Source organism: Citrus sinensis, chromosome 7, assembly GCF_022201045.2.
Source record: "Citrus sinensis cultivar Valencia sweet orange chromosome 7, DVS_A1.0, whole genome shotgun sequence".
NCBI classification, from domain to species: domain Eukaryota; kingdom Viridiplantae; phylum Streptophyta; class Magnoliopsida; order Sapindales; family Rutaceae; genus Citrus; species Citrus sinensis.
The window spans coordinates 17,726,222-17,740,275 of NC_068562.1; the positions used below are offsets into that span (position 1 = coordinate 17,726,222).

General features: G+C 28.8%; 1 protein-coding gene across 1 annotated transcript; it reads left to right on the forward strand.

Annotated features, from left to right (window-relative positions):
- The first annotated feature begins 2,498 nt into the window (after positions 1 to 2,498).
- LOC102606704 (uncharacterized) lies at positions 2,499 to 6,599 on the forward strand. The gene is made up of 4 exons (XM_006468026.4): positions 2,499 to 3,670; positions 4,256 to 4,660; positions 4,859 to 5,070; positions 5,888 to 6,599. The coding sequence occupies exons 1-4, from the start codon at positions 3,241 to 3,243 to the stop codon at positions 6,131 to 6,133; spliced, it is 1,293 nt and encodes a 430-aa protein (XP_006468089.2). The 5' UTR covers positions 2,499 to 3,240; the 3' UTR covers positions 6,134 to 6,599.
- Positions 6,600 to 14,054: the final 7,455 nt, after the last annotated feature.

Genomic DNA, 14,054 nt, shown 5'->3' on the forward strand with positions numbered 1-14,054 from the left:
TTTAAAAAAAAAACATGTTTGTTGGAGAAAAACTTATGTGGACCGTGTGTCTCATGTCAATCATGTTGATATGGTACACTCATCAATAAAGATCTATCATTTTGTTAGGCATGAACTTTTTTTTTTTTTTTTTATAAAAACCACCTTGAGGAGTTAGGTAAAATCTCTATCTGTAATACAAATTAGTAATGAAGCAAATACTTAAGTATGAGAACATAAACCAAAACCTCCTAAAGTAAATATAAAATATACAAGAATAAAAAGAGAAGAATAAAATCATCAAAAGGAGAAAGAAAGTCATCAATGTTAGCGTTTAACATGAGGAACAACCTGCACATCTAAATGAATAATACCAAATAAGCATGCAGGAAGATCCTAAGAAAATAAGAAACGCTGCCTAGCACGACAAGTGCAAGCCTAATTGGCCAGAAAATCAACAATAAAAATAACTTCGCGAAATCACATGCCTAACCAAAATAGAAGAGTAAGATGTCAAAACACACACCCGACGCAACGAATAAGAAAAATTCCAACGAACAGGGCCGCAAGAATGAATCCAAGAAACAATCGTGGCTGAGTCCAGCCCTACTTCAAGCACAAAGTAACAAAGATGAGCAATAAGCTCCAACTACCCTATTTTTATTTTTTTATAAAAATAAAAAGAAATTATCAATCTACCCTATTTTTTCTTACCTTTTAACTAAATATAGGGGTAATTCAGATTTTTAAAAGTAAAGGAAATGATTTAAATACAGTCAATTCGAGAAAATAATTTGAAATTTATCTTATTAATAAGGGTCATTCATGCTGTGACTAAAATCATGACATCAATACTGTAATTAAATATTAATTATATAAATGAAATTTAAGAAATGTAGATTTAATATAAAACTTATATATCACCATTAAATGTAAAACAAAACTTAAATTATGTAAATATAATATAAGATTTGTAATAGAAGGTAAAATAAGTAAATCAATATAAGAGTGATGAATTAATATATCATTAATAAATAAAACAAAAACTTATGAATATAACATAAAGCTCATAAATGAACATTAAATGTAAAATAAAACATAAATGATGTAAACGGAGCATAAGACTTATAAATGAAAGATAAAAATAAATTAATAGAGAAGTGGTAAAATGATGTATCATTGGTAAATAAAATAAAAACTTATCAGTATAACATAAAACTTGTAAATCAACATTAAGTGTAAAATAAATAATAAATTTATTAAATTAAACATAAAACTTATAAATGAAGGTAAAATAAGCAAAATTAAAATAAAAGTGGTGAAATAATGTATTATTGGTAAACAAAACATAAACTTACAGATATAACATAAAATTTGTAAATCAGCATTAAATGCAAAATAACGTATAAGTTATGTAATGAAATTGAAGACTTGTAAATGAAATGTAAAACAAGTAAATATTACAAGAGTTATTAAAAACATAAAAACTTTCAAATGTAAAAAATGATTACCTTATATATTTACAAATTTTATTTCTAAATTGAATAGTGATAATTTTGGGTTTATGTAAGATACGTGATGATATATGCAAAATTTTATTAAGAATAAAAATTATTATCAAAATCAAAATTTGAAATTTTTTATATTTTTTAAAATTATTTATAAGATAAGTGATTTTGCATTCTTCTAAACCTCATCGACAGCAACCCTAAATAATTTTTTAGTATAAGTAAGAAGCAAAATTTAAAACTATATGAAATATGTATAAAAATAAAAGTAAATCCAATTTTATTGATATTTCATATATGTCTAGTAATGTAAAAATATTTTTTTTTATTCTGATTTAACTTGATCCACATTGAGAAAAATAATTTTACTTAATTGTCCTATCATGAGTGTAGAATTTATGGTTAAATCAATTTAATAAAATTTATTCCAATTGTTTTCAATATAATTTTTTTATTTCAATTAATGAGCAAATTGTTTTCTTAAATAAATAAACTATTTTTTAAAATTAAAATTGAATATTAATTTATAAATTTTATATTATTTTTATAAATATTTATTTTATTTATAATTTTAAAATACTAATTTATTATTTTTATATTAATTAATTAATTTTATTTATTATTGTAATTTATGAAGCTTATATTGATTATGACATTGATGCCGTAAAATTGTAATGATGGCAAGATAGAATTTTCTTACTAATAAAAGATAAAAGGGTAATATGGTAATCTTAATGGTCATAGATCGAAGCCCTTGTATTTGCGCGGCATTTTTTAAGTGCGACTGAGAAAAAGCAGCGGGTGAGTGCATCTTCTGACAATATTCTCATTTCTCTGTACGATGCACCCTGTGTTTCTTGGGCTCCGTGTTCGCATTTTCTATTTTCCAAATAAATCCAAAACCTTTAATTGAATTAATTAAAATGAATCAATAACACAGATTTCCCATGATAATTAAACCAATTTTTAACCTTATTTACTATCTAATTTTTATCCAAAAATGGAGGAAAAAAAATTGCATGTTTTATGGGAAGTGGAGACCTAAATTGAAAATATGAAACCCATTGACTGCGCTTGATTCATTTATAACGTTTTCATTGTTTCCAACACTTCACTGTTTTGCACAGTCATCAACACTCATTGTCCTTTTTTTGGCCTTTTTGAGGAAAATGATTAAAAAAAAAAGCTCTTTCTGAGGGTTGAATTGAATTCTTTTTAGGGTTCTTACATTGCCCTTTACACAATTGATCTTGTTAGATTTCTTCGACTGCGTTATGGTTTTGGTGTAAAATCTTGTTCTGGGTAGTTGTAAAATAACAGAAATTGGCTTGATTTTTTGGAGGGGGAGTTTTAGGGTTTTCTTCTTTTGCTGCTTAGGGTAATATTGATCAAAATGTGGGTTTGAGGAGTGAAGTGGTGTGAAAATTTTGGTTAAAGTTTGCATTTTTTTAGTATTTACTGTTGAGTCCTTTTTTTTTTACCTCTTTTTTAATGAGTAAAACTTCTTGATCTACTTGGGTTGAGCTTCTGGAAGTGACTGAAAAGAGCAATGAGTAGTTTGCATGGGGTTGAACTGTGATTTTGAATTTGATTAGAACTTCCCAGTTAAAAGAATGTTGTGTTATGGTGATTCTTAGTTGCTGAAGCATATAATCTTTAGGAAAGATTCTGAATCTAATGTTCTGATCCAAAAAAGTTCTTTTCAGTTTGGGGAGGGTTAGAAAAAAGAGAGGAAAAAGGTCATTTTTTGAAGATGGATTTGTTCAAATTTATGAAGTTCAGGAAAGTTCACAAACCAGAACCAGAAAAAGATTTGGAGGATAAGTCCGTGCCTCAACCGGAGGAACCAAAGAGCGAGAATGGTGGTGATCAGGACAACTCACCGAAGACTGACACTTGTAGTGATTTTGAGGATGATGATGATGATTTTATAACAAATGAGGTGAAGAGGAGGCTCAAAGAGCTGAGAAGGAACAGTTTTATGGTGTTGATTCCTGAAGAAGACTCGTGTGCCGAGGAGGAAGAGGATGAGGAGGAGGAGGGTGAGACAAGCTCCTGTGAGTGGAGAGATGTGGAAGCTGAGGGAAGGCAGTGGTGGGGTGGATTTGATGCTGTTTATGAGAAATATTGTGAACGGATGCTGTTCTTTGATAGGATGAGCTCACGGCAGCTCAATCTTGCCGGTAATTGTTGGTCTCTTCCTCTTGGTTTAGTCTTGCTGTTCACTTTAAATGACTCTGAAGTTGTTGGATGCCTGTATCTATGAGAATGAATGACTACTACATTTTGCTTGCAGCATGTGTTTTGGTATGGATGTTTAAGTTGGGCATTCTAATTTCCATTTATTTGATTCGACCTTTCTTAGGAGAACTCTTTTTTTTTTTTAAGTTCCGTTTCAGCAGGATAGGATCTGATCTGATTTTTTAAGCCCTTGAAGTCATATCTAGGAGCTTCATAACTCTTTTGGAACACCACAGATCATATTAGAACTTAAGAGCTTTCTGATGTCTATTATTTCCAAATCAGATTGCAAAAGCATAACAAGTGAGAAGTTAAAATATTGAAAATGATCTTTCAGAAAATAGTGTCCACATGACTACTGAGTAGCCAATGCCTTTTCAGTGCCTGTGATTTTTTCCTTAGGCTGTAATGCGCAGCAGATTGGACACAGTCTGTCGGACATTGGGGCTTAATACAGGGTGACCAGAATTTCTACTTGCTATGATTTCAACTATTTTTATACAAATAAACTTCACATTTTGTTATAGGATCCCAAGTTCCTTCAACTCCATCTCCGAAATCTGGATCAAAAAAGCTTGCATCTCCTTTTCGCTGCCTTTCTCTGAAAAAGATGGAAGAACCTGGAGAGGAAACCGAGCACCTTCAGAAGCCTGAGACTGATCCTTCACATGATATTGAAACAGCTTATGTAGCTCAAATTTGCTTAACCTGGGAAGCACTTCACTGCCAGTACACTCAACTAAGCCAGCAAATCTCATGCCAACCTGAAAATCCCACATGTTGCAATCACAGTGCTCAGCAGCTTCAACAGTTCCAGGTTTTGTTGCAAAGGTTTATTGAAAACGAACCTTTTGAACAAGGTCTCAGGTCTGAAATTTATGCTCGTGCCAGGAATGTTTTCCCAAAACTGCTTCAAGCTCCAAATATCCAAGGTAAATCTTATTGGATGATTCAGATTCACATAAAGAGATTTTTTTTTTTCTTTTGACTATATCATGGTCATAGTTTCTGTTTAGAAACCTCCTCCTACCAATGACTATATTATGTATCTTTTCGATCAAATACAGAAGTGGTGGATTTGGTTTCTGCGCTTTTGCTGGAGACTTAATTTGCTTGGCTCAACCTTTCAGGTTCAGGTCAAAAAGGAAAAGAGCAGGGGGAAGAAGAATCCGATTTTGTGGTACTTGTTTCTGATCTTATCAAGATTTTAGAAAGCACAATGCTGGTTTTCCGCATATTTCTAAAGATGGACAAGACAAAGTCTAGTGGCGTTCTTAATCTGTTTGGAAATCATAGCCAGAATGCAACCCCTCTTCATCAAATTCAGTGTTCTCTTGAAAAGGTAAGGCTCTTTTGTTGAGACATTTTGGGTTACAAGTTCATAGCTTGACATTCTTATCAGACTTAATTGATCAAGAAGTCTTCTCAGGACTTCCAGTTTATTTCCTAGTTGTGGACCATTTTGCTGGTTTCGTTACTTGTCCAGCTATTTGCTTCAGAGCTGCTACTGTATGCACGTCCTTTATAAAACTTCTCTTAATTTGTGGTGTAGCGGTGTCCCAGAGCCTCTATTTATTTCTTTCTTGGCTTGATGTTGGAGCTACAGTGTACACTTCATTGACAGCACACAAGAAAGAATTATAGTTAAATCCAATCATTGAAGGCATGTAGAACATTGGTATTGATTTTGGTGGATCTTACAATGCATAGTATTGCAAAACTTCAGTGCAAGGAATATGAATTTCCTTGTTGCTTAAATATAAGGAAATTTCTGGGTTTCTTGTAGAACACTATTTCCTTTCTTGTAGCACAAGAAAACATTGATATATCCATAGAAAATGCCTTCGAAACTTAGTAGCTGGGCATCCTTCTATTGTTTGATTACTTCAGGCCTACTGATAAACTCGTTTTATTGACTAAGTTGTGGTACTTCCATGCTTTTTCCTGTTTGAATAAGGTGATTATATCTGCAACAATAAAAGTTACGAATTATTTGTTTCATTTTTCATACACATGTATGTATTTGTAATGGATTAGACCACAAGTTGTGAACCTTATGTCTTGCATCACTAGTATCAATGACTACTTTCATGTTTCCCATTGGCAACTGCTCTTATAATTGTTTTTAAGCCTCTGACAATTGACCCGTTGTGCCACAGAAAGAAATGCGGCTGAAGGAACTGCATAAAAGGAGTAAAGGTGGGAAAAAGAAGTCCTGGCCTCAAACATGGGATGGTATTCAGCTATTGTTTGGCATTATTGACATCAAAGTCATGTCAAGAGTTCTTAAAATGGCAAGGGTCACTAAGGAGCAACTCTTTTGGTGTGAAGAAAAGATGAAAAAGTTAGACTTATCAGATGGTAAGTTGAAAAGAGACCCCTCTCCTATCCTTTTCCCTTGTTGATGGTTCTACGGTTAAAGATTAAACAAGCCAATTTTTTGGAGACCTTTCATCTAGTTCATTCTTCCTCTGAATGCTATTTGGGATATTTGTCTGAGGATTATTCATAAACCAATCTTCGATCTACATGTATAGATCAACAGGCAGTTTCTAGGTTTCTTGAGGGTAATGTTTACCCGTGCCTTCCTTAAACTATGCAATCTCTTGATTTGCACCATCTTTCGAAAATGTTTTAATTTTGATACCATTCAGAGTCCTTGCGGGAAAAACTAAGTGAAAGTGAATATTAAGCCTCTACTTTTGGTAAGTGTGGCTTCTTGTTGTGCAAAGGTTGTATCAACTTGTCAAATATTGTCATTTTGTATCTCAGCAGCTGCAACCATTTTGTATTATTGATGTTGCAGGGAAAATTGTGGATGTTTTGTGAAAAGTGATTTCCAAATGCTTTGTGCATTTGTCTTCTTTATTATTTTGGTACAAGATATGTTGAATTGGTGTAGGAAGGCAATTCAATGGGTTAGTTTAATTTAGATTGAGTGTTAAACTAACGCTAAGCTCATCTTTTTGTTAACTTTTTAGAAATGTACAATTGGTAATTACTGGATAATAATATAAAACTAATTAAATTTTACTTGTATATTACTATATATATGTGTGTGTGGTTATTGATTACAAAGGGTTGAGCACAAGTCAATTCAGTACTGAATCAAGTCTAATTTATTCTAATTTAATTTGGGATGCGTGGGAAAAAAAAATAAGACTTATGGTACATGGATTATTTCATCACAACAATTTTTAATGTGTCAATTTACTTTCAAATATTTAAAAGACAATCAAGAATGAAGTGTTGGGCTACACAATCAATGAGTGGTTTGTAATAAACATGAATATATGGAAGTACAATTAATATGTTTGAAAGAGAATCAAGAACGATGTGTTGACGACACAATCACCGAATGGTTTGTAATAAATATTCAATCAATTAGTGGTATGTAACAAACATTAGTATATAGTGGTACAATTAATATGGCATTTCTCAATACTAGTTAGACGATCTTAGGGTTAAAAATAGGAGGTACATGATTAACGATCATGATTCTCTCATGATTTGATTTTCTTCTAAGTAAATTTTATTAACGTGATTGATGGTTAATAAATTAAAAATTAAAAATAATTAAATTTTAATCATACACTAAAATTAAAATGCATGTGGCACAATATCCGTAAAAAATTATGAATACTCAAATCAGAAGAGGATCCTATTCTATTTGATTAAAGGGAGAAGTAATTTTAAAAGTTTGACCCATGATTAGATTTATATATCTTTTTTTTTTACCCCTAAATTTTTTAATGTCCTTCTTACTTTAATAATTATGTTTTCATACTAGTGTCTTGTAATACAAGATGGCAACCAAAACAAAATTTTACAATTAAAATCAAGTATAGGACAATGATTTTTGTACCTCAGGATATTTTAAGATCTTGCATGTGAGATGAAGATGAAACGATCTTAATTAGAGGGATTAATACTCACAACAATTCCTAACGAGGGTCCTTTTCATCCAAATTTATCATTAAAAATAGACTGTTAACCTCACTAATCATGTATTTCTCGGCTAATGATATTGCACTATTCTATTTCTTACAACTGAACGTGACAATTATAATGTGAATATTGGGTCGATTACAAAATTATGTTTTCCATTACAAAAAATTTGTTTGAAACTATAAAAATCTAAAAAAATTAATTATCCAATTTGGTACTTTGAGATTAATAATGTGTATTCAACAATTATCTCCATAAATGATGGTACAAAAAAAATATCTTTTATAATTTTTTAGATAATTTTCCATTAGAAGGACAAATGTCTCATTCACACAAGAAAACAAGATGAAGTCCAAAACCAAAAGCCTCATCACATGCTCCTCTAATGTGCTTCTACCATTGGGTTTCTTAATTTCTTCTACATTTCAGTGGTTTTTTTTTTTTAATTTTATTCATTTCTTGACTATAATCTCTAAAATAATTTTGGATGAAAAAATTTGGCTATTAAATATATATTACATTAATAATATTATGGTTAAATTATGGTAATTTATTACTCTTTCTAATGAATCTTTATAGCTACTAATTACAAAAATTTCTTTTATTTATAAATTTAAATAATTTTATTTAATTTAAATAATTTTATTTAATATAAATAATAATAAAAAACTACTAGATGTACAATGCCTCGTATTACATAAAAAAATTACTATGTTGTAGCTTAATGTAGCCAAATACAATATAACTCTATGGCAACACAATGAACTATATGCACTCCAAATGCATCCATAATAGTAGTTGAATTAAATAACATGATAAAATAGGAGTATTATATTATAATACCTTCTCTAAAAGAGTTTTTGAGGTTACATAATGTGTTATGGGCGTAAGATGAAAGTATCTTAATACTTAATATTTATTAAAAGACTTGTAAGCAAAAAGAAAGTAAGGTATTAAATGAAATTTGATAATGAATTAAAAAAATCTCAATATTTATTATTAATAAAAAACTGTATTAATGTAAGATGTTAAATTAAATATGATAATAGTTCAGCCTCAAAATAGAAAATAGGGGGTATGGTCATAGAGGTATAACATAGAATAAAAAACTTGTGAATATGAAATATATAGCATAAAGTGCTGAGAAAAATGTGCTAGTGGATCAACTTAGAAATTAACTTGATATTTATGGAAAATTTTCTAAATAAACAGATGGACTCGGCTGTGTCTTTGTGGTTTTATGAACTCCATGAAAATATATTTTTGTTTTAAATATATATATATTATGCACATGTACTAACTACTAAACAATAGTAAATCCATAATAAGAAAATTATTTACTTTATTAAAATGAAGGACAAGTAAAAAGATAAATAAATACAGATTCTAATATACTGCAGCACAAAATATATTGTATTAGAATTTTTTTTTATTAATCTTTAACTTTTGTCCCTTGTTTAAAATAAATAAGAGATCCCTTATTATAAAATCACGTTACTAACAAATAATCTTTCTTAAATTAAAATTTTGAGTTTCTTAAATAAATGTAAATGCACTAAATATTGAAAAAGAGACAAGGGAGAAAAAAATAAAGAAGCTTATAATTGAATTCCTGTTACATTCTCCTATTAATTTTTTTTTATAAATTATTTTTCTAAGAAGATAAATTTTCAAAATTGTTGTTCTTGTAAATTAACTCCTAGAAGATACCTTAATAGGAGTCTCTCAGCTACTCCAATGAGTGCTTCAATATTTAGAGCAGAACTGAATGTTGAATTATATGAATCTGGTCTAAGTATGCTTACAAAATTGGGTTTAAGTTCGGAGTAGAGGATCAGGACCAGGCTCAGGCAGCCTCATATTATGAGGAGATCTACTTAGGACAACATTTCTCATCTGGACATATTTTGAGGGGATCACATCACGGGAAACTAAAACTACAACCATTCATGTCAGTGTGATGTTTTCTAAAAATACATGCACAGGCAGCTGGTTTTTTTTTTTTTTCTTATTTTTTACGTTCATTTTACTTGTACTTTTACATATACATGAGCGTAAATTCTTTTTTTTTTTTTTTTCATATGACAAATAAAATTGAGATTCATGCTCATTGTTATGTTTATTTCGTTAATGATGTTGATTCAAATGTATAATGAAAGAGAAATGATTTGTAATCATACATCTCAAAACCATGGCACTCAATTACAATAATTAGATAGCATTATAAGCAATAGTGACACACAATATGTGAATAAAGTAAGAGTGGATAGAAGTACATTTATCCGACTATGTGAGCTATTTCGATCAAATTAGTGATTAGAGGTTAATGGTTTAGTGACAGCTGAAGCACAAGTTATGCATATTTCTATGCACTTTGTCTCATCATGTCAAGAATCACACAATTAGTAGTAAGTTCTACCAATTAGGTGAGACTATTAATAGATACCTCTACTCAATTTTACGAAGGGCACCATAAACTGTACTAAAGAATCGCATTGATGAGAGATGGAAGATGTTCAAGGTACATTGTCAATTATTTATATTTGATTATACTAGTGATAGTTTAATGCTAATAAATTTTCATTAGTTTTGTGTATGTAGCATTGCTTGAGGGCATTGGATGGAATTTACATTAGAGTTTGTCTGCCAGAAAATATAAGCTAAGTTATCAAACAAGAAAAGATGAGATTGCTACAAATATTAGGATTTTTTTTTTTTTTTTTGTGAGCATGAGAGTAAAGGTTGAGTCTGATTAGGAAGTACTTATTTCGAACTTGACAATTATAATTTTGCAATAGTATTTTTGCATGTCGATGAGCGTCTTGGATTTTTTAACACAGCCCAAATTACTAGTGATTATGTTGCAATTATTGTATTACTTTGTTATTTTGTGATTATGTTGTAGTAAGTATAAGAGTGATGATACAACCACAAATTCTTGTACAAACTTATCTTGTACAAACTAATGTGACATTAATTCATTGGTTGAATGAAAATATAAAATAATAGAAATAAATCATGTGAGCCAAGATATATTTAATTTAACCAATGAATTAGCGTCACATCAATTTGTACAAGAGTTTGTGGCTATATCATTACTCTAAGTATAAACATCTATATTGTCATTCCAAGATGACTTTTGAATGAATCTTGTATGTTTTAACTATATATTTACGTTGTGATATTTTGTAGAGGTTATTTGATTGAATTATTTGCTTTGATCTTGATTTCACAAGGGGCACATTTGGGAAATACTGCAAAAATAAATATTGTGCTGCCGAAAATTTTAAAATTTATTAGTTTTACATATTTTATGAAGAATTATGATATTTTTTTTTAAATTTATACAAAAAATGATCTAAAAATTCTAAAATATAAGACTTCTATATTTAGTACTTTTTCCAAAAATATAGTTTAAATCAATCACAAAAAAAAAAATTATGCAATGCAATGCAATTCCAAATATAATATAATTAGAAATTATTGTACTACCTTATAGCATTAAATGTTGTACAATAATATTATAATACAAAGCTAATGCAAAGTGGTATAATATAATACACTTGCATTAAATAATATAATACACAATAAAAGAATTCAGGCCTTTAGAACTAACATTTTAGTGATGAAATTTTTTTATCGCCCTAGGTATGTTTTAGTGATGAGAAAAGCATTTTGTCGCCAAAATATATGAGAAAAAATTAACAATTATTTCAAGTTTTTAGCGACGACTTTTTCATTATTAAAGAAGCAAATTAACGACAAATTTTTTCATTATTCTAGTGAACGATGGTGACAAACAAAGTTTAAATATTAATGTGAAAATTTATAAAATGTAAAGTGCATTATTTTCTGCCAAATTTAAGTTTTTGCATGAATTTTAAATGTCGACACTAGAAACCCCAATTCTTTATTTATATGTCATTTACTTTATTTCTTTCATTCTTTCATCCTCTTGTTCTCTTAATTTTAAATGTCATCCTATCATTCTCTTTTATTTTTATTATGGTGTAATTTTTTTATCTCATTTATTATAACTTATATTACTATTATGTTTAGAAGTTAACTAATTACTATTTGTATTTATTTGTAGAAATTGTTGAAGATCAATTTGACCAACATGAAGAAAGCTAATTACTATTTGTGTTTATTTGTAAAAAAATATTGAAGATCAATTTCACTAACACAAAGAAAATCAAGAAAATTTTTTCTTTGCTACAGTGTTTAGTGATGAAAATTGTATGTTTTAAGGCCGATTATTTTTGTCGCTAATGTTTTTTTTTTTTTTATTGTAGTATGTCAAATTCACCTTGTTTGTATATTCTTAGGGTGAGCTTATCTAAACGTACCAAACTACTCACTAAACTCATTTACTAAATAAACTCACACTTAAATTTAAAATTTTAAATGAAAATATTATCCAAATAGTTTACACCAAAATTAAATAATAATTTCAGTAATTTATTTTGAGAAAATATTCAAAAAATGAAATTAAATTACCCAACATATGTTTGAAAAAAATACAAAATATTAATCAATTTAGTTTTTTTTATTGTGCATTTATTTTAATAGTATTAAGGTTTGTCAATATATTTTGATCAATTATTTTTTTAGTACTATTTTTCACTTTAATATCAAATCTTCTAATATTTAATAATATTAGGGTTTTTGTATGTATTTTAATAGTATATTTGTCAATTTGTTATTCTTAGTTATTTTTTAAATATCTAATTTAATTTTGAATATATTTTTCACTTTAATAACAAATCTTTTAATCACATCAACGATACTTGAGAAATCTTTAAGGGTTATTCGTCAAGAATTTTTATTTTACTTTATTTTATTATTTTTAAGGCTCATGTTGCATTTTTTTTTAAGTTAGTTTGGTTATTTATATCTATACACATAAATATAGCATGGGAATTTTTTGCCCAACAAATTTTGAACACCTTTAAAAACTAATAATAAAAATGGTCAACTGTAATGGACTATATTTATATTCATATGTTTTTGGTATTTTATATCCAAACAAATAATTTCTGATTTTGAATTCATTGGACGAATAAAATTTGAAATACTATAAATTTATAAATGAAAAGTTCAAATGTATTATTCTATAGATTTTAGCGTCCAAAATTGTAATTCTATTAGGGGTATTTTTAATAGTTAAAAATTAGTTTCAAATGTGAGTTTGGGGATATTTTACTAATTAAAATTTGTTTTTAAGTATTTGACAATCCTTGGAAACTTGGCACTTACTTTGCCTGACACTACGCAAGCCAGAGAGACCTTAAGATCCTCTCTTGCGCTGGCAATTAATGAAGCTTTGTGTGTTATCTAAAACTTAGATCTGGGCACTTGCTGTTGAATCTAACCTCCCTACTTCTATTGTATTATAATGATACTTCACGTTCTCATAAAGAACTTTTAGCAACCATTGCTTCCATAGGCTTGCCATGAAAAAAAGGTTCACAAAGTTTACAAAATTAAACTAAATAAGTATCAATTTTTTACTTTTGAAATATAAGAATTGGATGTTTTGTTTTAAGTATAGGGGATCAATGACCAATGTTCGATATTTATTTACCTTAAGATTTTGACTTAAATCTAGCTATTTATTTACTTCAATCGGAGGGTTGAGATAATTACTTTTGTGACATTAATACTATTAAATATATGACTATAAAAATAAAAAAGCTGAGGTGGCATATTAAGATTAGAAAGAGAGAGAGAGAGAGAGAGAAAGAGAGAGAATCTTGAGCATTGATATACTTTATTTCTCGAGGAGATTATACCAATAAAAGCTTTTCTTTATGTAATGAGATTATAGAGAATACTACTCTTACAAATCTCTAGAAAATTATATTCCTTGCGCAAAGAAGAAAATACAAAAGAAACAAAAAATTTGAGCAAAATGAGATAAGATTTTGAGTCAAAATCGCAAGCGCACACATGAATTCGTAAAGATATATTATTGTTCCAATAAGTGATCTCTTATTTTCAATAAAATAAGAAATAAAATAAGAGACAATAAAAATACATACTGCATATGTGTGTGTGTATTAGACAAGACTTGAGCAAGATTTTGAGACAAAATCTTATATACATACATACATACATACATGTATGTATGTATGTGTGTGTATATATACAGGCTTTATGGGAAGCCGCCGACTATCCTTAAAACTTAAGAGGGCTGAAGTTAAATGATTTAATGTCTATTCTCCTATTACCAATTGATTTTTAAAAGAATATGATAACTTTAATTTCAAAACTCCCAATTCAATGATGGGTGATTTGTTAGAAAAGTGCAACAAGCACCTTCAAAATTCTCTAGTTAAATTAAAGGTATTTGATGAAGCTGGAGCAATTGAATGA